The sequence below is a fragment of the Meriones unguiculatus genome, assembly GCF_030254825.1.
Source record: "Meriones unguiculatus strain TT.TT164.6M chromosome 13 unlocalized genomic scaffold, Bangor_MerUng_6.1 Chr13_unordered_Scaffold_28, whole genome shotgun sequence".
NCBI lineage: Eukaryota > Metazoa > Chordata > Mammalia > Rodentia > Muridae > Meriones > Meriones unguiculatus.
The window spans coordinates 11,413,254-11,437,751 of record NW_026843644.1 but is presented as its reverse complement, the minus strand read 5'-3'; the positions used below and the strand labels follow the sequence as shown (position 1 = coordinate 11,437,751).

General features: G+C 36.7%; 2 protein-coding genes across 2 annotated transcripts in view; one reads left to right on the top strand and one right to left on the bottom strand.

The window, feature by feature from the left end:
• The window catches only part of LOC132650690 (zinc finger protein 91-like), a gene marked incomplete at both ends in the record, with an annotated part of 682,672 nt that overhangs the window by 135,287 nt on the left and 522,887 nt on the right, over positions 1-24,498 (top strand). The window lies entirely within an intron of this gene.
• LOC132650696 (zinc finger protein 260-like) overlaps positions 18,140-24,498 on the bottom strand; it is a 129,656-nt gene continuing 123,297 nt past the window's right edge. The window contains exon 4 of the mRNA XM_060376036.1: positions 18,140-19,350. Coding sequence (XP_060232019.1) covers positions 18,140-19,350 — 1,211 coding nt within the window. The remainder of the gene's footprint in view (positions 19,351-24,498) is intronic.

Genomic DNA, 24,498 nt, shown 5'->3' with positions numbered 1-24,498 from the left:
TGTAGACCTATTTTGTACCCTAGGTAATTAATAGAATCTCCTCTTTGTACTTTTTCGGGAGCAATCTCTAAACCCCAACAAGACAAAGTTCTATTTATTTCATCAAAAATATTTTCTAATGTTTTTCTATCTGAATCAGCTAATAAGATATCATCCATATAGTAAATTATGGATTGAGGAAACTGCTTATGAATTCTCTCTAACAGCTGTTGTACAAAATATTGGCACAAAGCAGGACTGTTCAACATCCCCTGTGGTAAGACCCTCGAGTGATATCTCTTTATTGGACAGCTTCTATTAAAAGTGGGTGCTGAGAAAGCAAACCTTTCCCTATCATGTTCATGTAAAGAAATTGTGAAAAAGCAATCCTTTAAATCAATCACTATAATAAGCCATTGTTTAGGTAAGATGGAAGGCAATGGGATTCCGGATTGTAATGACCCCATTGCCGGAATAATTTTGTTAATGGCTCTGAGATCTGTTAACATCCTCCATTTGTCAGATTTCTTTTTTATGACAAATACCGGAGAATTACAAGGGCTGTTGGACTCCTCTATATGTTGAGCCTCCAGTTCTTCCAGGACTAGCTGTTTTAATGCCAGTAATTTTTCTTTACTCATAGACCATTGTTCAATCCAAATAGGTTGGTCAACCAACCACCTTGGTAAGGTGGTGGGGGTTTTATTAGCAGTGGCTTCCCAACATGAAGTTGAAAAGAATGCTTGTATCTGGTTTATGGACAGCCTGGGCAGCCTGTATCTTTTTTGATGGCATTTTAAAATAATTTTAACTTCTTTATCAGGAGTATTACCTGTTTTGCCTCTGAAACTGGGGGTTGTTAATCTGGGTCTCCCATTGTTGTAACAGATCTCTTTCCCATAAGTTTATGGCTATCTCAGCCACATATGGCCTTAATTTTCCTATTTGACCTTCTGGTCCTATACATTTAAGCCACCTGACTTATTGTTTCACTTTAGATAAAGTTCCAACTCTTTGGAATTGGATATCGACCTCTTGAATTGGCTAATTTGGGGGTCAAAATTTAGGAGTGATAATTGCGACATCAGCCCCAGTATCCACCATTCCTTCAATTTCAATATTATTTAAAATTATCTTTAACTTTGGCCTATGATCATTTATAGAGGTTTGCCAGTATATTTGGTTTTTTCCCTTCTTTCCTGTTTTTTTTTTTTTTTTGTTTTGTTTTGTTTTGTTTGATTTATCTATAAAACTTACCCTGGCCTCACTGTTGAAGTTTTTAATGTTTATTCCCAGGGCAGTGGCATTTAACTTTCTTGTGGAAGAGTATCCCTGTCCTGTATTGAGGCCTGAGAAAGGTCCCCTCAGGCATTTTTGATAAAGGATTACCCTATTTCTCTGTGCTCTACATTCACTAATCTGATGTCAACCCTTGCCACATCTTCTGCATATTCTAAAAAGTATAGACTCCCTTTTGAATTATTTTGTTTTTTTTTTTTTGGTAACTCCGTTTGCCCATCAAAATTAAGACATTTCCCAATGTCTTTAGGGATAGCTTCTCTTATCAAGGCCAAATTGGGTGATTGAGGTCTGTTGTCAATTGTATTTATAACCCATTTGTCTTTTTGTGCACACCTTGCTTTGAATGGCCGTATTACCTCTTTGCATTCAAAATCTTTGCATTTTCAAAGGCTTTTCTAGCTAGTTGATCTGATATGCTTGTACCACCAGCTGAGGTCAATCTTTGCAAAACGTTAATGAATGGTTCACGTGGAGCTTGTATGACCTGAGAGAATGGCTCAATCCTTTTCCCTGATTCCTCAACCTTGTCCCAGGTATTTAAGGCTGCTAGGTGACATAATGCTAAGGTTTCTTCATTATATACAGCTTGTATCTCTGTGTCAGCCTATTGGCCATCACCAAGCAACTGTTCCTTAGAAACACCAACAGCCCTGGCTCTATTTTTGTATGCTATCTCTCTAGCCTCTTCTCTTCATCATGATAGTGATTGTAAATATGGGTCAGGTTCTTTTATTGCCTTTGACATATCCTCCCAGTCCTTTGGGATTCCTCTACTGATTGACCAGAAAGTCAGCATTTGTTTTACAAATGGTGAATGCATTCCAAAATTGGTGACACTTTCTTTAAATTTTCTTTGGTCTGGCACTTCCACAGGGTGCCATTCAGTCTCATGGTAATCCTGTGGCTGATCATCATTTGCTGGTCTCTGTTGTACACCGACTGGATAAGCTAACGTTTGTTTTCTAACCACCTTTGTTTGGCTTTCTTTATTATTATCTTTTGCCTCTGCCTGAGTATGTTCTTTACTTAGTATTCTAAACTCTTTTTCTTAAGTCTGTACCCATATTTCATACCTATCTCTCTGTTGTTTGTTTTGTTCAATAATCTCTTCAATCTCTTGTTTTATGCCTCCCTTCTAACTTTTAATTTTTCTTTGTAGTGTTCTAATTGTTTGTGTTTTCCAGTATCTTTTCTAAATCCTCTGCCCTCATTTCCTGTTGTTTATCATGTTCTATAAGTTTTTGTGTCTCTTGTTTTATGTCCTGTTTCCAACCTTCATTTTTTTCTTCACATTGTTCTACATGTTCTTTGTGTTGTTCCAGTATCTTTTCTAATGCCTTTGCCTTTGAGAAGACATAAAAGGCTAAATCAATTATTAAAGTTAAATTGAGAAATATGAATGTAACCATAGTCATAATTTCTAAACTTTCCTTTATTTCTGTCTTAAAACCATAGAAGAGATTATCTGCCAAGCTCAAAGAAGTCTGTATTAATGTTTCTCTCATCCTGTTAGAATATAGTGGCAGCCAGTTTTGTTCAGTCTCAGTTCTGCCCAAAGTAGGCTGTCTTTTGCTCTGAGGCATGTTTAAGAGTCTCTCTTAAAGAGCCAGTAATTTATCTGGGAGTTTTTAGGTTTAAAGTTTGGGTTGTATCGCTGAGAGCTTATTCCTCTCCCCCACCAAATTATATTAAAGTAGGATTGAAAGTGTGTGGATACTAGATTAGTTGGATACCATTTGTTGTAGATTATTAATATTTACTATTGATAAATCTTTTAGTTAAGCAGTGGTTATTCCTAAACAGCTGTATAACCAAATCACCACACAGAGACTAGGATTTATTTAATTAACCTAGAGCACAATGCTAGCCAAAATTTCTCCATTCTAAACCTCCAAGTCTGCAGAGTTTCCTATGATTCAGATTCACCCATCATACTTGCTTTTTGTGATATTTTAGTTCCAGTTAATTTCTGCATGCGGTGCCAAGCCCTCTCCTGCAGATTCTCCTAGTCTCCTCTCCTGTCTCCTTCCTCTTCCTCCCACTCTGGACCAGAATGTCTCACCTTATCCTCTCCATTACTCAGTATTGGGGCTGGTTGTTTTGATTGACAATATAAAGAACAAATGGTGGCATGTTTATGCAAACTTGAGACAGGTGATGCTTAGAAAAAGCATCACAATGCAGTATCTGGATTTAAACCAGACAACGGAGCAGAGAAACCAGCTTTTGAATGAACAAGGGTAAATTGTATACATTCCAACAAAAGAATATTATAACAATATAATATCTTGTATCATATTAAAACAACATGGTCTAAAACTAGACCTCAATAATAACAAAAAATAGTAAATAGCCTGCATATGCATGGAAACTGAACTCTAATCAATCACAGCTGGATTATGAAGAAATAAACTAATTAGACTTTCTAGAATTTAACAAAAATGAAGGCACAACTCACCCAAACTAATGAGACATAATGAAAGTAATTCTAAGAGGAAAGTTCATAGAACTAAGTGACTTCATAAAGAAATCTGAAGCATCTCAAATCAACATAACAGCACACTTGAAAGACCTAGTCAAAAGGAAGCAGACATACACAAGAGGAGTATATGGCTAGAAATAATCAAACTTAGGGCAGAAATCAATAAATTAGAAACAAAGAAAGCAATTCAAAAAATAAACAAAAGCAAGAGCTTGTTCTTGGAGAAAATCACAAAGATAGAGAAACCTTTAGCATAACTAACTAAAACACAGGGGGACACTATACAAATCAGCAAAATCAGAAAATAAAAGGAGGTATAATTACAGACACTGAGGAAATTAAAAAATCATTAGGTTTTACCTTAAAAGTCTATATGCCACAAAATTTGAAAATCTAAATGAAATGGAATATTTTCTTGCTAGATTCCACTTATCAAAGTTGAATCTGGATCAGGTAACTAAATTAATAGACCTATATGCCCTAATGAAATAGAAGCAATCATCAAATTCTCCCTGCCAAACAAAGCCCAGAGCCTGATGGTTTCAGCGCAGAATTTTACTAGACCTTCAAAGAAGAGGTAACACCAATACTCTTCAAACTATTTCACAAAACAGAAAAATAAGGAACATTACCAAACTCATTCTATGAGGCCACATTCACCTTGATACCTAAACCTCACAAAGGCTAACTAAAAGGCAGGGATACACTAAAAAAGATAATTTCAAACCAATCTCTCTTATGAATATTGAAACAAAAATACTCAATAAAATACTCGCAAAATGAATCCAAGTAAACATCAAATATCTCACCTATCCTGACCAAGTAGGCTTCATTCTAGGCATGCAGGGGAGGTACAATATACAGAAATCCATCAGTGTAATCCACGACTTAAACAAACTGAGAAACAAAAACCACAAAATCATCTCAATAGATGCTGAAAGGCATTTAATAAAATCCAAGTTCCATTAATATTTAAAGTTTTGGAGATATCAGAGATAAAAGGCACATGCCTAAACACAGCAAAGATAATATACAACAAGCCTATAGCAAACTAAATGGAAAGCAATTTAAATCAATCCCACTGAAATCAGAGACAAGTCAACTTTGCTCACTCTCTCCTTTCTCTTCAACATAGTACTGGAAGTTCTAGCTAGAGCAGTAAAACAACTAAAGGAAATCAAGGGGATACAAAGCAGAAGGGAAAAAGTCAAAGTATCACTGTTCACAAATGATATGACAGTATACATGAGTGACCCTAAAAATTCTACCAGAGAAGTACTACAGCTGATAAACACCTTCAGCAAAGTGGCTGTATACAAAGATGCTAAAAAATATCTGAAGCCCTCTTGTATAGAAAAGACAAGAGGGCTGAGAAAGAAATTAGGGAAAAAAACAACCTTGCAATAGCTACAAATAGCATAAAGTGCACTGGTGTGACTAACCAAGCAAGTGCAAAATCTGTATAAAAAACTTCAAGTCTTTGAAGAAAGAAATTGAAGAAGATATCATAAGATGGAATGATCTCCCATACTCATTGACCAGTAAGAAAAAACAGCAAAATGGCCATTCTACCAAAAGAAATGTAGAGATTCAATGCAATTCCCATCAAAATACCAACACAATTCTTTACAGACCTTGAAATAACAATTCTCAACATTACATAAAAAACACAAAAAATCCAGAATAGTTAAAAGAATTCAGTACAATAAAAAACTTCTGGAGGTATCTCCATCCTGGATCTCAAGCTGTACTACAGAAAAACAGTAAAAACGGTGTGGTACTGGCATAGAAACATACTGGTGGATCTGTGGAATTGAATCAAAGACCCAGAAATAAACCCACACACCTACAATGCCTGATTTTTGACAAAGAAGCCAAAACCATTCAATGGAAAAAAGAACATCTTCAACCAATGGTGCTTGTCTAACTGGATGTCCACACATACAAATAGATCCATACTTATCACCCTGCACAAAAGTAAATTCCTTGTGGATCAGATACCTCAACATAAAACTAACATTCTTAATCTGTTATTAAAAAAAAATTGAGGAAGAGGCTTGAACATATTTGCACAGGAGACAACTTCTTGAACAGAACACCAGCAGCACAGGCTCAAAGATCAACAATCAATAAATGGGATCTCATGAAACTGAAAATCTTCCCCAAAGCAAAGGACACTGTCAGCAGAACAAAAGGATGGCTTACAGACTGGGAAAGGATCTTCACCAACTCTACATCTGACAGAAGGCTAATATCCAGAATATATAAATAACCCAACAAATCAAATAATCCAATTTAAAATATGATTCAAGGCTAAACAGAAATTCTCAACAGAGAAATATTGAATGGTGTAGAAACACTTAAAATGCTCAACATCCTTAAAAATCTGAGAAATGAAAATCAAAACGACTCTGAGACTCCACTTCTCACCCAACAGAATGACTAAGAGAAAAAACTCAAGGGACAACTCATGCTGGAGAAGATGTGCAGAAAGGAGAACCCTCCTCCATTGCTGGTGAAAATCTAAACTTGTACAGCTGCTTCGGAAATCAGTCTGGTGCTTTTTCAGAAAACTGGGAATACTGCTACCCCAAGACTCAGCTAAAAAACTCCTAGGCATATATCAGAAAGATGCTCAACCATACAACAAGGACATTTGCTCAACTATGACAATAACAGCTTTATTCATAATAGCCAGAATCTGGAATCAAACTAGATGTCCCTCAATGGGGGAATGGATACAGAAATTGTGGTACATTTACACAAGGAAATACTACTCAGATATTAAAAACAAGAAAATCATGAAATTTGCAGGCAAATGGATGGAACTAAAAAAAATCACCCTGAGTGATGTATCTCAGAAGCAGAAATACATGTATGGTATATATTCATTTACAAGTGATTATTACCCATACAATATAGATTGGACATACTAAAATCTACAGACCTTAAAAACCTAAAGTACAAGGAGAAACAGAGAAACATAGGGAAGATGCTTAATTCTCATTCAGAAAAGAAAACAGGATAGACGCCAGAACGCATAGAAGAGAGAGAACAGGATAGGAGCCTTTCACAGATGAACACTAAGTGACTCCACTCAAGAGGTGATTGAAGCAGATACAGAGACCCACAGCAAAATTTTGTATAGAGCACAAAATGTCTTATTGAAGAAGTGGGAGATAGAAGGACCTAAAGGGGACAGGAGTCACACAAGGAGACCGACAAACAAAAAAAAAATCTGGGTCCTGGGGCCCTGCATAGACTCATGCATCAACCAAAGAGCATGAGAGGAATTAGACCCCCTGCTCAGATGTAGCACATAGACAGCTCAGTGTCCATATGGGATTCCTAGTAAGGGGAGAAGAGACAGTCTCTGAACTTGGCTGCCTGCTTCTTGATCACTTCTCCCTGGTGGGACCACCTAGTCAACCTACAGATGAATAGGATACAGGGAGTCTTAAAGGAACCTGATAGGATAGGGTCTGATAGGACCTTCCCTATCAGAGGACTACAGGAGACGGATAGGAGAGAAGTAGGGAGGGATGCTGGGACCTAGAGGAGAAGAGAGAGGTGGCTAAAATTGGGATACAAAGTGAATAAATTGTAAAAATTAATGATAAACAAGGGTGACAGAATAAAGCATAAATAAGACACAATTGACTGAGAAAAACACAAAAAAATACATCTTTAATCATAGATCTAGCTAGGAAAAAAAAACCTTAGGCAACCATTACCTCAAATGACATATAATGTATGTTTAGTGTCCTTCTTGGTACTATAGTAAAAGAGAATGTGATAGGATGCACACAGTATCATTGGAAATCTTTCTTCATGCACTGAACATGGAGTGACTTGTAGGAGTTGAGATGTTGGTTTAATTTCTCCCCACAGATCAGCAGGAATGTATCCCTTGCTGAGTTCAAGAGTACCCAAACCTTGAGAGAAAACACTGCCTGCCCATGGCAGTGTCCTTCCTGGCTTGGCCCTGGCCTGCATGGCTCTGTGCTTATCTGTCAGCACAGCTGTCATTTTGGGGATCTTTCTTGAGCAACATGACTCACCCATCATTAAGTCCAATACCTGGACTATAATAAAAGCCCTTAATTCTTCAAATGAAATTACTTACCCCTACTTTTAGCAATTTTATATATGCTGTATATCTAACCATAACTAAAAGAGCCCTTTATTTAAGCAATGCTATATAAATACACTCTATTTCAGAGTAGAAACTACTTCTGAAAACACATTTTAGTAAGTTATGTATGTTACTTTTTAATTTGTGTTCAATATAAATATTCAAATTTTAATTACATAGTAATAATTGTGATAAATAATACAGGTACTATATATTTTTCCCTTATTATTTTATTTTTTTCTGGAGGAAACAGTAATTAAGTTGACAGTTGACATCTTCTGTTGGAAAGGCAAAACCTGGATCTCTGGCAAAGGGAGCTTGCAAAATTGTACAACCACAGTGGAAATCAGTGTGCAGAATTCTCAAAATGATGAAAATAAATCTACCATATGAACCACTTATAATTCTCCTTGACACATGCATAATGGACTCAACATACTCCTTCAAAAATATTTTTTCAACCATACTCATAGCTATTCTGTTCAAAATAGGTACAATATGAGAACACCTAAATATCCTTCACCTGATATAGATAAGTGAAATGGTATGTACATAAGTAGATAGAAATATAAATGACGATATTGATTTAGGTAACTCAGATTCAGAAAACAGATATCGCATGTCCTATCTACTCTGAAGAATGTAGCTCTAGATCTTTAGTTGTGAGTATTCACCCTACTGTGAAAAAAAGAAAGAGTGTGGTGAAAGGCAGGGGACCAGCCCCAGCAGTTGATAGTTTCCAGAGAGGAGGGAAGGATGAGGTGGTTCAAAAATAAGTCAGATATGGTTGTCCAAAGAAACTTAGAGTCTTGACTGACTGGCAGTCAGAGTACTTCTTTATTTAGACAGATTTCAATAATAAAGGGTAAATTTACATTGTTCTAAAACATAGATGATATCCTTTTTGTCCCCAGACAGGTGTTTTAACTGTCTCTTGGTCATAAATTTAGTCATCATTGATAAACCTTATCTTTTACTATCATATTTCTTCATCAATCCCATAACCTGACACTTTTGAGAATCTGGAGGCATGTTTGCCACAGCCTGAAAGCCCATTCTCAGGTTGGAAGCATTCTCAGATTCAATGGCAATAGATAGAAAATCTTTAAGCAGGCTTGGACATATTGCTTTGTCCCAAGAAGTATATTATCAAATTTTAATGGACTGCCTCAAGAAAAACAATTTAGACCAAAGCAGCAACAGTTATTATTAAATTTCTGGCATAATGCAATGTCTATACATCATATCTTCATAGAATTTATTTATGTGCTAAATCTAAGTATTCTTTCATTATTTTGGTCATAAAACACCACAGTGATACTGTGATTCCTGATATTTCTAGGAAAAGGAGGTCATAATACCTCACTTTTAAAATCATTTTTACAAAACATTCTTTGTCCATCATTATAGTTCCTAATTTAAGGTGAAGATGTCTCCAGCCATTCATTTACATCTAGTCATTGGGGGGCATATCATATGTAACTCCTAATCTTATATGTCAAGTAATCACCTGAGGATACAGAAGTATGAGGTATTTAATCTTAAATGCTATAAACTATCCCAGCACTACAAACTTTGTTTGCCTTTTTAAGAGTACATTGTTCTGATTATTTTCTTCTTGAGGAATCACAGGGGTAGATTTTGCAAGACTATCATGAAACATAAAGGTAAATGCACATTTGCAGATAACTGAGAGTGAGAGAACCCAGACCCCAAAAGAGAAATAGGGTATGTATTTGCTTTACATATATATTAGTATGCAAACAACTGAACATAATACTGCAGGGGATCATACAGATTAAGAACTGGAGGTTAGGGGAGGCAGAGATTTCTCCATAGGAAAGGGAAATAAAATACTTGGTACAAATGGAAGGTGGGCTAAAAAGATAGAACTGAAGGGGATTGGGAAAGGAAGAGGGCAATGAAAAGGTAACATGAGGAAAGACAGGTAAAATTAAGGGTCATTTGTTTGGTACAGTGGAAACCTACTGCAATAGAAACTTTCTAAAATATATACATATAACAAGCCAATATAAATGAAATCACCACACAAGAAGAAAGTTCCAACTGGAAATCTCTTGTCACTAAATAAAGCATCCAGTACTGGTAATGGTTTATATTTAACTGAGGTATTGGCCAAAGTGGTGTGATTGTAATGCCAAAACAATACAGGCTTTTGCCAAGACTATAGGCTGCACTCCACAAATTGAATGCAGTACCCTCTTGCTGGAGACAACACTTACACTTACATGGAACATAGATAAATAGAGCTTGTGCTTACATAGAACCTTCACACTTACATTCTAGCAACTTTGATATGGGAAGTACTCTGCAACTACAAGAGGAAAAATATAAACACTAACCCAGCTACCAAAATTTTGAACTTTAACAATGTTCTACCTGTAAGACATATTAGTGCAAGAGTTGTAGGAGTAAATACCAATCTATAGTTGACTTAAGGCCCACTTCACATGATGGAATCCATACCTTACACTGCTTTATTGATCAAGAAAAAGAAATTACACAGACCATGGTTCTGGGGAAAAAGCAAATACTACATTCTACTAAAAGTAATAAAATGACCATTGACACCATTCTGCAATACTCATAGAGCAGTATCTTGTTCAGCCATCATCAAAAAAATGTCATCCTGCATCTGATGGAGACAAATGCAGAGACCCATAGAGAAAATAGACAGTCAGTGAGAGACCTCAGAATATGACCTTCAGGCTCCTAAGTAATTCAGCCAGAAGAGTGTAAGAGCCAGAAAAGAAAGAGGATATCAAAGAACAAATCACCATAAATTAAGACGACTGAAGAATAGATGAACTGTGAGAGACTGAGGCAGCATGCACAAGGCCTTTAGTGTTCTGTCCCTAGCCCTATCTCTAATTGATAAGTGCTTGCAAATGAAAATGTAGTTTTCTCCAAGGTACACTCATTGTATCCAAGGGACTATTCTTAATTGTATTTTTAAGAGTACATTCTAATAGGTAGGTGGCCAAAAATTTCCCTCACTGGCAAGTTTGGATTCTCATGTCCTAGAATTCTGACATTCATTTAAAAAATGTTTATCATAGTTCTCATTTTAATTTGCTGAAGATTTTTTCTACTTTTAAAGCTACATGTCCTCTGTGTGTATACAATTGTTTCAAGTTTACTATTTTGTGAGATTCCTGCATGTTTGAGCAAGTCTACATCATTTCCCATCTTGGGCTCTTTTTCTTTTTTTTTTCCTACTTAGATGTGTTTGCTTTTGTCTTTTTGCTATTTTATTTTCTTATTATACATTATAGCCCTCCTTGTTTAATATGAGGGTGAATTTAGACAGGATAGAAGGGGAGATGGGAAAGAGTTGCCATGATTACAGGAACAGAAGACTTTAATCCGGATGAATATATAGGTAAAATGACTATTTTTAAAAGAAAAAAAAAAGGAGGAGGAGAAGGAGGACGATGAAGAGAAAGAAAAAAAAAGAAGGAGGAGTTGGAGAAAGAAGAGAAGCAGGAGGAGAAGGATGAGAAGATGAAGATGAAGAAGAAGAAGAAAAATAAGAAAAAGAGTTTGTCAAAAGAAAGGTTAAATAGCTATGCACAAAAGATCCAGCAATTCTAAAAAGTGCAAAAAAGTAATTTATGAATAATAAAAATAGAAAAAGAAGACAAAACTCACATCAAAATTCTAGAAAATATTTTCAGGAAAATAATAGAAGAATGTATCCTTAACCTAATGAAGAAGGGGTAGCCTATGAAAGTACAAAAAGTATATAGAACAACAATTAAAGTGTACCAGAAAATAAATTGTGCTCAGCACATAAAATCAAAACATTAAATGTAAAGAAAAGTATATTAAACAAAGAAGGGATATTAAAAGTTGCAAGTTGAAAATACTAAGTTGCATATAAATTCAGACTCTTTAGAGTAACTCCTAATCTCTCAAGAGAGATTCTAAACCTAGAATGGCTGAGACACATTATATATAATATTTAAGGGACCCTTATTCCTACATCCAGTAAACTTTCAATAATAAATGATGAATAAAGATATATGGCATAATAAAACCAAATATGAGCAGTATCTCTGTAAAACTTCACTACAGAAGCCAATCAATGGAACACTCCAATCTAAAGTGTTAACCACACCCAAGACAACACGAAGAATGAATAATCCCAAGCATCAAAGCAGAAGGCAAAAAAACCCACACTATAACTACAAAATAAAGGGAAATAATAAACATTGCTCATTGAAATCTCTCAACTTAGGTGTTCAATTCTCCAATAGAAAGACAGGAACTAACAGAATGGACTATACAACAATGTCCATTCTTCTGCATCTATGGAACACTCTTTATCATCCAGGTTGGACAGCATCTCTGTGTAAAAGGATGAAAGGAGACAGGAGAAGAAAGTGGACCAAAAAACAAGTTTAGGGGAACTTTATTTTATACAGTTCATGCACAAAAAATACCTAAAATTCTTGAGTCAATTTAAAAGGGAGTATTACTGTACACACTGAATGAGGAGTTCCACCATTATCCATATGAAACAGATGACTTGGGCTGGTCCAGCACACATCTACACTCATGTTTACTGAAGCAAAGCTTACCATGTGCTAAGACAGAATGGAATTGATTGTCCTGAATCATGAGTGCAAAATATAATATTATTCAATTTTTTTATTCATGGAAAACTTGTACTTTTGTTTTTTGAGATTTTTTAATGTAATCACATTATTTCTCATTTCTCTGTCCTCCCTACAAAATCTCTCATATATACCTCTTTTGGCTCTTTCAATTTCAAGTCTTGGGGTGCAAATAACTGCTATTACATGTATCATGCATGTGTGTTGCGTGTGTGTATGTGTGTGTGAGAGAGAGCGAGAGAGAACATTTAATATTTCAAGAAAGTCAATCATTTTACTTTGAAATTGTGGATGAACTCAAAATGTATCATCAAAAGTTATGACCTGAGCTAAACACAGAAATCAAATATTGTCTGACTTCACTCCTAATTGGGCTATAGGCAGTCAGTACCCTGAAATAAGAATTGAATGGTCAGTATTAGAGCCTGAACATCAGGATGTAGTGGCATGACTTCTCAAAGAACACATTTCAGTGACAAAAAGAATAATATAAAGAAATACTTCAGGGTGCATGCATAAGAGCTATTAATAATAGCTTAAATTGTTTACTTGAGAAATATTCTGTGTCTATCTTTAAATCTCAATAACCAAAATGTTATAATTAATGTGTAAGAGATATTAATTTATTTATATATCATTTAATCTTCCATCAATTTTTCTTCTATTTTTGCCCTCCTGAGTTTTGAGTAATCATTCTTTGCTCTTTTGAAATGTCAAGCCACTTTTTCATAAACTATTTTTACACACTTAACATCCAAAATTTGATTTGTAAAATATTTTACAATATTATAATACTAGGAATATATAACAAACCACTGAATTTTATCAAGGGTATTTATTTTATATAGTATTACAGGAAAAAGGAAAATGTGAAGCGATGAAGTACTATTCTTTCTATTTGTTTTTAAGAGACAGTTGCCTGAGTCCAACCATTTCAGGAAAAAAAAAACTCATTTTTTTCTTTTTATTGATTATTACAATTTATTCACTTTGTTTTTTGGATGTAAGCCCCTCCGTGATCTTCCACCAGTTACAACAAACCTCCCTCTTCTACCCCTATGTCCCTCTCCTAGTCCACTGATAGGGAACGTCCTCCTTCCCTACTATCTTATCCTAGCCTATCTTATCAAGTCTTACCAAGAATGGTTGCATCTTCCTCTGTGGCCTGGCAAGGCTGCACCTTCCAGGAGTAGGTTATCAAGGAGCCTGCCCCTGAGTTCATGTCAGAGACAGCTGCTGTTACCCTTAATAAGGAACTCACATGGAAACTGAGATACTTATGAGCTACATCTGAGCAGGGGTTCTAGATGTTCTTCATTCATGGTCCTTGGTTGGAACAGGACTCCCAGGGCCCATATTTTTTGGCTCAATTGGCCTCCTTGTTGAGGGCCTCTCCCATCCAGGCCTTTTTAGCTCCTGAATCTTCCATATTAATCCATGCTTTCTGCACAAAATTTGGGTATGAGTCTAAGAATCTGCTTCAATACCCTGCTATGTAGATTCTTTCAGAGGCCCTCTGTGGTAGTTTCCTGCCCTGTTTCCTATCTTCCCCCATTACAGATGTCTATCCCATTTGCCCTTCTGAATGAAGATTAAGCATCTTCCTTAGGGTTCTTTCTGTTGTTTAGATCCTTTAAGACTCTAGATTTTAGTATTTTATTCCTATATTATATGACTAATATGCACATATGAGTGAGTATATACCATGAGCGTATTTCTGCTTCTGGATACCTCACTCAGAGTGATCTTTTCTGGTTGCATCCATTTGCCTGCTTATTTCCTTCTTTTTAATTGCTGAATAGTATTGCATTGTATAAATGTGCCACAATTTCTCTGTCTATCGGTTTGGGGACATCTAAGTTGTTTCCAAATTCTGGCTATTGTCGATAATGCTGTTATGAGTATAGTTGACCAAATGTCCTTGTTGTATGGTTGATAATCTTCTGAGTATATGCCCAGGGTTGGTATAAATGAATATTCTAGTAGCACTATTCATAATTTTCTGAGAAAGCACCAGATTGATTACCAAAGTGGTTGTACAAGTTTATATTCCTACCAGCAATGGAGAAGGGTTCCCTTTTCTCCACATCCATTCCAGCTTGTGTTGCAGATGATGTGATATAACACTAAAAAATTCAACCAGGGAACTCCTACAGCTGATAAACAACTTCAGCAAAATGACTGGATACAGAATTAAATTTAAAAATTCTGAAGCCCTCCTTTATACAAAAGACAAATGGGCTCAGAAAGAAATTAGGGAAACAAAACCCCTTTACAAAAGCCACAAATAACATAAAGTACCTTGGTGTGACTCTAATCAAGCAAGTGAATGACTTGTATGAAAAAAAAAGAACTTCAGGAAGATATCAGAAGATCTCCCATACTCCAGGATTGGAGGATTAACATAGTAAAAATGGCCACTCTACCAAAAGAAATCTAAAGACTCAATGCAATTCCAATCAAAATACCAGCACAACTCATTACAGGCCTTCAAAGAACAATTCTCAGTTTCATATGGAAAAACAAAAAAACCAGAATTGATTTAAAAAAAATGCCTGCACAATAAATATTTTCTGGAGGTATCTTCATCCAAGATCTCAAGTAGTACTATAGGGCAACAGTAATAAAAAATGGCATGGTACTGGCAACTGTACTTTAAAACTTAAAGGGGTGTGCATCTACTCATTAATCATTTTTATTAAATCATATCAAGAAGCTGAGGGGAAAAAACAAATATAGAGGAATCAACTGCTGTCTTAGTTTTAGACCCAGTTTGAGGGTGCCCAGACAGCCAATGCTAACCTTGGGCTATTGTTTCAGCTCATCAACCTTAAAACATCCATGGCTTTACTATTAATAGTGTACTTTTCTTAAATTTAAATTGTTCTCTAAGAGTTTTTACAACAGAGCCGTTAGCAAAAACATCTTCCCTGACCTTATTAAACAATCTATTTTTTTCCAAATTCTTTCTAAGTATAATGGTCATTGCTAACAATCTACATCTATAGCTCATTTCAAGGGCAATGCTTAATTCATTAAACTGCTCCAGTAAACATGTGAAAAGAGATCAAGCATTGTTAATTTTAAATGCCAGTGATATTGCCCAGTGATGAGATAGAAGCTTTCTTAAAGTTTTCATACAACTCATGTTATAAGGAATATGGGCATCACAAAGGCAACAAGCAGAGATATGCTACATAAGAACACAAAGTCATCAGGAAAATTAGTTCTTGGGATTATGCTTCTCCAAGACAAACTCATCATGATTATGCTAACGAGGGAGCCACATTCCATGAGTTCTATAGCTGTTCTACTGTTGCTCCTGCATGGTGCTTGACAGAACCAGGTAGCCCAAATAATTTGCCTATATGTGGGTGAGGGGGGGTAAGGTTATCCCAGGCCCTGGGAAGGAGAATTCAGGGTATTGCATGGGCTGTACTAGCCTGGACGGACAGATAACATGGAAGGACTGAAGGATTTCTGAGAGAAAATGGCAGGTAGGTTTGATTTGATATGTTAACTAGGAAACTCTGCCATTAGTTTCAGGTTTGAATCCTACTTCTATGGTAACATAAACTTCAGAGAGAGAATCATGGTCTCCATTGCATAATGATCTTCAACTGAGCTCACAGGGAAGAAAGGTGACAAAGACAAAGATTCTGTTTTTCTTTTCTTTCTATATATCGTCTTTCTTTTCTTTGAGGGAGGGCAGTTAACCAAACTAGACTCAAATTTTTGCTGTTTTGCTTTGTTTTCCTTACTATATGTTATTTTATTAATTGTTTTTATTTTTCACAATTTATTCATTATATATGCTGATTGAAGGTCACTCCCTCAACTCCTACTGGTCCCTCCCTCCACCTTCCCCCATCCCCTTCCCGTAGACTACTCAAAAGGAGAGTTCCTCTCCCCTGCCATTCACCCTTACATTATCAGAACAGTACTCAGCTATTAAAAACAGAAAAATAAAATTTCTGCTTGTATTTATTTTCCATGGGCCACTGTACTCACCTTAGATGATTTCATACCATGAAGCTTGCCTGCAACCTTACCTTGAACTAAACACTAAGTATAACTCATTTTAATGAGTCCCATCCCAAGATACTGTTTGATTGACCATCTCAAATCCAGAAACATGTGAAATTTGAAATGCTATGCAGTCTGAAATATTTTATCACAGGCATTTCAGAGAATGTGATTCTCTTGCTGCCTGGAGGGCTGTTTCCCACCAGCCCAGGAAGGCATGAGGGGCAGAAGATGAGTAGTATAAAGCTTGGAAAGCTCACGAGCATAACAGTGGTTAGCCACTCTGGGAGCCACCTCAGAAAGTAAGTTCAACTTTAATTCCAGAAAACAGAACACAGTGGCTTATATTCCTTGGGGAGTACCTGGGATGCTCCAAGCATAGGTGTAGATAATTGTTTAATACTAGGAAATTCAAGAATGCTAGATTTGCATTAAACAGCACATTCCTATTATATGAATAAGAAGAACAAGAACACAGAACCAAATTATCCTATATTTGAAGGGAGGGGAGAGTTATCAGGGATCTGTGTCAAAGGCCATCTATCAAATTTGATTGGTGGTTTCCATGTCTAAAGATACTCTCCAGATGAAGTCAGGCAGAGAAAACGCACCATTGACATGGTTACCCATCTAGGCCAGAAGCAGAGTCCTACATGGAAAAGAAAGCCTCCTCCCTCATATCTCAAAATTCAGTGTGAGTTGTGATGATTTTCAATAGAACCCCTGGAACAATAGGTATGTGTACACAAAGAAACTTCTACAGGCTACCACTGTTGTGTTACTCTCAGAGAACTTCCTGGCTGGTGTTAGTTCACCATTCCCTACATATTCATCCACTGGATTAAAAGTTTTTTTTGTGTAAAGTGAGGCAATTGAAAACAGTAAATGTTGAGAATCAGGATTATCAATAAGTCTTCCATAAACACCTTATTATATAATACTGTTGCATTTAATTGATATTTACCATTCATTGTATTCTTTTTAAAAATAAGTTTATTTACTTTAAATTCCAACCATAGTCCCCCTCCCTTCTCTCCCCCAGAACTACCCTCCTTTCCTATTGCCCTTATTCCCTTTCCCCTCCAGAAATGGGAGGTCATTTCCATTGAGCTAGTTTTTCAGTTCTGTTGGATCTCATTGGACCAAAGAACACAAAGGTCTTTCTACATTGCTTATAGTCACAGAATTCCTCTCCAGTAAGGTAATTTTGATGATGATGATGACTCTAGATTTGTGCAAGGCCTCACCATTTTAACACATTCATAAGTTCTCTCCAGTATGAATCCTTTCATGAAGATGAAAATTATACAAATGTGGAATAGTTTCGCCTTGTTAAAAGCACTCATAGGCTTTTTGTCCATTAGGATTTCTTTCATGAGTTTGAAATTGATTATGAAGTGCAAAAGTTTATTCACATTGATTGCAGTCAGACGGCTTCTTTCCAGTATGTGTTCTTTTATTTATTAGGAGAAGTTATGTTCAAAGGCTTTGCCACATAGTTATATTCATATGGTTTCCCTGCACAATGTTTTGTTGTCTTAGGAGATGAATATTACATGCAAAGGCTTTATCACACTAATTACCCTCACCAGGCTTCTCTCCACTGTGTGTCTTTTCTTTTTTGTGGATACCACACTGCTGTTCAAAGGCTTTATCATGTTGGGTATATTCATAAGGTTTCTTTATAATATGTGTTCTTTTATGGCTTATGAGATGACTTTTTTGTGGAAAGGCTTTACTGCACTGGTTACATTCATAAGGTTTCTCTCCAGTGTGTGTTCTTTTATGTCTTAAGAGAGTACTGTTTTCTGCAAAGGCTTTACCACACTGGTTACATTCATAAGGTTTCTCTCCAGTGTGTGATCTTTTATGTCTTAAGAGAGTACTGTTTTCTGCAAAGGCTTTACCACACTGGTTACATTCATAAGGTTTCTCTCCAGTATGTGTTCTTTTATGCCTTATGAGATGACTTTTTTGTGGAAAGGCTTTACTGCACTGGTTACATTCATAAGGTTTCTCTCCAGTGTGTGTTCTTTTATGGTTTAAGAGAGTACTGTTTTTTGCAAAGGCTTTACCACACTGGTTACATTCATAAGGTTTCTCTCCAGTGTGTGTTCTTTTATGGCTTAAGAGAGTACTGTTTTCTGCAAAGGCTTTACCACACTGGTTACATTCATAAGGTTTCTCTCCAGTGTGTGTTCTTTTATGGCTTAAGAGAGTACTGTTTTCTGCAAAGGCTTTACCACACTGGTTACATTCATAAGGTTTCTCTCCAGTGTGTGTTCTTTTATGGCTTAAGAGAGTACTGTTTTCTGCAAAGGCTTTACCACACTGGTTACATTCATAAGGTTTCTCTCCAGTGTGTGTTCTTTTATGTCTTAAGAGAGTACTGTTTTCTGCAAAGGCTTTACCACACTGGTTACATTCATAAGGTTTCTCTCCAGTGTGTGTTCTTTTATGGCTTATGAGATGACTTTTTTGTGGAAAGGCTTTACCACACTGGTTACATTCATAAGGTTTCTCTCCAGTGTGTGTTCTTTTATGGCTTAAGAGAGTACTGTTTTCTGCAAAGGCTTTACCACACTGGTTACATTCATAAGGTTTCTCTCCAGTGTGTGTTCTTTTATGGCTTAAGAGAGTACTGTTTTCTGCAAAGGCTTTACCACACTGGTTACATTCATAAGGTTTCTCTCCAGTATGTGTTCTTCTATGGCTTATGAGATGACTCTTTTGTGCAAACACTTTACCACATTGATTACATTTGAAAGGCTTCTCTCCAGTGTGTGCTCTTTTATGCCGTATGAGATCAGTGGTATAGGAGAAGACTTTACCACATACAGTGCATTTAGAAGGTTTCTCTCCAGTACGACTGCTTGCATGCCTGCACAGATAATTACCACATGTGAAAGATTTACCACAATCAGTGCTTTACACTAATAAATATATTTATCTATATTAATTAATTTCATAATTTGATCTAATGGTAAAGGAGAATCAAATTTTAAAGTTTTATCATGTTATTTACATTAATGGTTTTTCCCTTCATTATGGGTATTTTTGAAGATCTCTGTGATGGTAAGAGCATTTGTTACGTGGTTCACTTTTATAGCTTCATTTTTCTATAAGAGTTTTATATATATATATACACATACATATATATATTATTGTAAGTATACAGACCTTTACCACAGCAATCCCATTTGCATTGTTTTTACTGTATGAATGACACTTCTTTTGCAAAGTGAGCCACGAGAAGCAGAAGAAGTTCCAAATTCTTAGTATTCATAGGTATTTTCAGCAGTATTAGTTGCTGATGAATTCTCAGTGAAGTTGCAAAACCAATTAATAGTAACCATTTATCGCATTCAGAAAATCTACTCAAAGTGGGGACTACTACAAAATTAATTGTTCTTGGAGAAAGACAGGTACACTGCTTCTTTCAATATTCCTCTGCTCATGTGCCTTACAAACATTGTGACATATGATATACCTATTTAAATTACAAGAATAATAAAGGATTCCCTCACTGAATTAACAGTTTGTTTTTTGTTCATTATAGACATGTCATATAGGGATTAAGGTTTCTCCACAACAATATTCTTGACTCTCATAAGCTGCTCCTTTCACTAAACTTTACAATATGACTGCATGAATATGAGTAACAGTGGTTGTTATTAGAAAGTTTTGGACACATACTGATCACCTATTCAATATGTATACCTCTTACAATATCTGAGTAGATAAAATGAGACTAAAGAGATTGGCAGTTCAACTCAGTAGCTGTAATGTCTATATGATTTAAATGGTATTTTCTGTTACAACATTATTTTATTTTCTTCTATCTTAAGGAATGCCTTGCAAACACAAATCAGATACCTGACATTGAGGTAAATGGAATTGTGAGATTATACTTAAAGCAGTGCTGTTTTCACACTGTTGCTTTTCTTTAAAACCTCCAGGACACAGCCAGGTGTGCTGCTACGATCCTTTAATCCATGGATTCATGGAGGCAGAAACAGGCAGATATGTGTGATTTCGAGGTCAGGCTGGTCTAACAAGCAAGTCTAAGAAAGTCACAGATACCCAGAAAAAATTCTATCTCAAAAACAGAAAATAAAAAGCAGCCAATAAACAAACAAACAAAAAAACACCAAACTTCCAGGACACATTAAAATTTAAGATTTATATCTGTATCAACATGCACATAAAGTTACCTTTTATTACTTGTAGAACTTTGAAAATGTTCTTCAATATTATGGTCATCCCAATTGTAGCCTAAAATATAGTACCAGAAAATATATATTATTGGAAATATCATGTTATTATTAAGGCAAAACTTAAATCACTATCTTCTGTGACTCTTAGAACCATGCCTGTTTTATTTACCTCATTCCTCCTCATTCTCAATTGGAATTACAGAAGAGGATCAATAACAAAGTAAGAGTTGTCTTTTTATTTTTAAAGTGAAAGAAAAATTGCAGTCTTACCTATAGCAGTGAGGTTTTCACAGGTCTCTAGCATCACAACTTTGTAGAGTTGCTTCTGGGAAGGTTCCAGCAAGGCCCACTCTTCTTGGCTGAATTTCACATGGACATCATTAAAGGTCACTGAATTCTAAAATATACCATACATTTGTAAAAAAGAAAGACTGGCAACAATATAAATTTATATTTCATTGGCAATATAATCATATAATTCTAATGCTTCTTCCATTTATGTTCTGACACAGAAGTGCTAATGTTAGACAGTTGGGTGCTGTGCATCAGGTAAAGGATGGGAGAAGAAAAAGCCTAAAGGTTAGATTGTAAAGGAAAAAAAGGCTTGCTTTGAAAACCTGTGTTAAAGGTTTTGTATTGGTTTGTAAGACATGAATATGAAGTAGCCATTAGTTGGGTTCTTGAGTGATCTATGAATCATCTTCAGTTACTTGGGTGAGTAGGTCAGGACACTTTCATGAGACAGGTGGAAGGAAAAAACACAGGCATGATATTTTATCTAGCAACAAATGATATGTGGCTATCACGTGACAGTGAACAGATGGGTGGTGTCAGTCAAAAGACAACATGGCACTGGATATCATGTTTTGACCAGGGATCAGAGATGTGGCATACCAGTATATGAAAATGGGGGCTCATATATTTGTGGAAGGGAAATTGTACTACAGTGAACAGATGGATAAAAATAATGTGAGTGGCAAGCAACAATAATCATAGCTGATAACATCATATTTCTGAGTTCCCAGACAAAAGAAAAGGCATAGAACACATGATTATTCTTTGATCATTGTTTTGTTTATTCTCCTTTCTAAATCATGTATAGTCTACAGTTTAAAAATAAAGATTAAAACTTTTCTATTAAAACATAAGTGTTAATGTTATCACTAAGTCATTTTAGAAGAAAACTGAATAATGAAGTTTAACTATGTCATATCTGAACTCTTTTGAATAGGATATAGCTTTTGAATAGTCATGGTAATTAATGTGGACAAAGACAGAGAGAAGAGAGCGAAATAGAAAGAGAGAGACAGAGACACACAGAGAAATTAAGGGATGAGCAGTACTAAGTACACATCAGAGAAATTTATGAACAGTTACTAACTACAAAAATTATGGACAAGCTGGGTGTATTCTATTATGCCTTAATTCCATCACTCAGGAGGCAGATGCAGGTGTATCTTATTGAATTGGATGCCAGCATGATCTATGCAAAAAGTTCCAGGACAGCTAGACCTATATAGTAAGACAGAGCCTCCCCTAAAAGTCAATCAAACAAACATAAAAGATTGAAAGAACTCAGAGGTCTTAACTGAAGCTTGTACAAGAAATTATACATCCACTCCAGTTGTGCATTCCTTTTCCAGAAATCTGCACTGCCCCAGCTTAAACTTTAACTCTAATAACATCTTACTAAAAGGGAATGCATGTTTAAACAGCTAAAAATAGAAAAATGAAAATATTAGCAATGTCAATGCTGATCATAAATAAGCAACATAAGGTAGAAGAGATGGCTCAGCAGTGAGGAGCTCTTGCTACTCTTCCAAATAAGTGGGCTCAATTGTCATTGTTTAACTGGAACCCACTACTATCAGTTCATGAGTTCTGAACACATCTTCAGACTATAGTGAAGATCAGGCACACAAGAGATGCATATTCATGCATACAATCAAAATACTCATATTCAGTAAAAATTAAAAACAGATCCCAGCTGGAAGGGCTGAACTCACACTGTGTCTGATCAGCAGGGTAGCAGAGACTGCACAGTGACCAATAGTTGGAACTGTAAGCCTCCAAACACCACTGACTGTATTTACCAGGTGAGATGAGAAAAGCAATTGGGTTCAACCTCAGAGCACTCAGCTAATCCCTTGAAATTTTCTTGGGATGTTTTAGCAGGAATAAGGTTTTCAAGCAAATAGACCCAAGAAGCAAGCAGGAGTAACCATTCTAATATCTAATAAAACAGACTTTCACCAAAAATTAATTGAAAGAGATGAGAAAGGGGTAATCCAAGATGGCGGTGCTGGGATGACACTGTCTGAGGAGCAGGGCAGCAATATTGGTACAGTGACTAAGAGGCTGAACTCTGGACCCTAAAACAAAAGCAATTGTGTTTCTCAGGTGAGAGGAAACTCCACGGAGTGGGAATAAGTCGGGTCTACTCTCAGGTCACCCAGCAAGAACCCAGAAGAAACCCCAGGTCACACAGTCACTGGGTCACTTGACCAGAAGCACACTCTTGCATGTCCTGATCACCTTCCCAGGCTGAACTGTGTACCCCAGGACACAAGAGACTGGGAGTCCCAGTCTTGAGAAAACCCCAGAGAAGGAAGCAAGTAGGGCTGACCTCAGGTCAACCAGTCTATCCCTGGAAAAGGTCCTGCAGACCTGCAGGCACAAAGCAGCCAGCCCTGAGTGGGGCTCCAGCTGCCAACTCCACAACTAACTTTCTATCACAGACAGAACTGTGTACCCCAGGGCACTAGAGGCTGGGTTTTCTGTTGGGAGAAAACCCCACAGGGAGGGAAACAGCAGGTCCCAGCTTAGAGTACTCAGCTGACCCCCCACCACCACTAACACCACACATACGGGAATGTTCTCAGAAAAAGTTCTCAGTTTCCTGTCCAGTCACCAGCTTGGAGCCACCACTCACAAGCAAGTGCCTACTCACTCCACACGCCCCCTCCCTAACAGTACAGACTGGGTTTTTCTGTTGAGAAAAAACCCAATGGTGGCGGAAATATCTGGCCCTACCTCAGGACACCTAGCTCTAGAAAAGTTTCTGGTTATCCACAGGCTCCAGGCTCTAGCCTCCTGCTGCACACATGAGAGTAGTGCTCATATGCCACTGATTACCACTTGGGTACTGGGGCAGAGAGCCCCAAACTCAGACCTCCAGAAGCCTGGGTTCCCTAAGATCAACCCCCAAATACTGCTCCAAGGGACAATGAGTTTTCCCTAATTAAACTGACCAAACCACAAGGCACCCAGGTTACAGCAGCAGCTCACTAAATTTACAGCAAGAGGGAAGCTGTCTCCAGGACTTCTCTGGATGAGAGGGTAGTTCCCTTTACTAATGAATACCACAATTACTACTCAGGTCTGCATGCCTGAGATGAGCTGTGGCAATTCCTGAAAAACACCTGCCATTCAGTGACCATACCTAAAAAATGGAGGAGAGCTTCTTTGGGAAAAAATCATCTTCCTGCCAAGGTGATTCCACCCACCACAGGATCCCAGGAAGTAACAGAAACTAACCCCCATCACCTAAGATAGCCTAATGGGTAGAGGCTAGCATAAAAGCTCAACCAACAAAAGACAGAGCAATATGGCATCCCTAGAACAAGTTATCCAGGAGCAAGCAGCCCTGGAGCAAGCAGCCCTGGATAACCCAGCGTAAATGAAATTCAAGAAGATGACCTTACATCTGTGCTTATG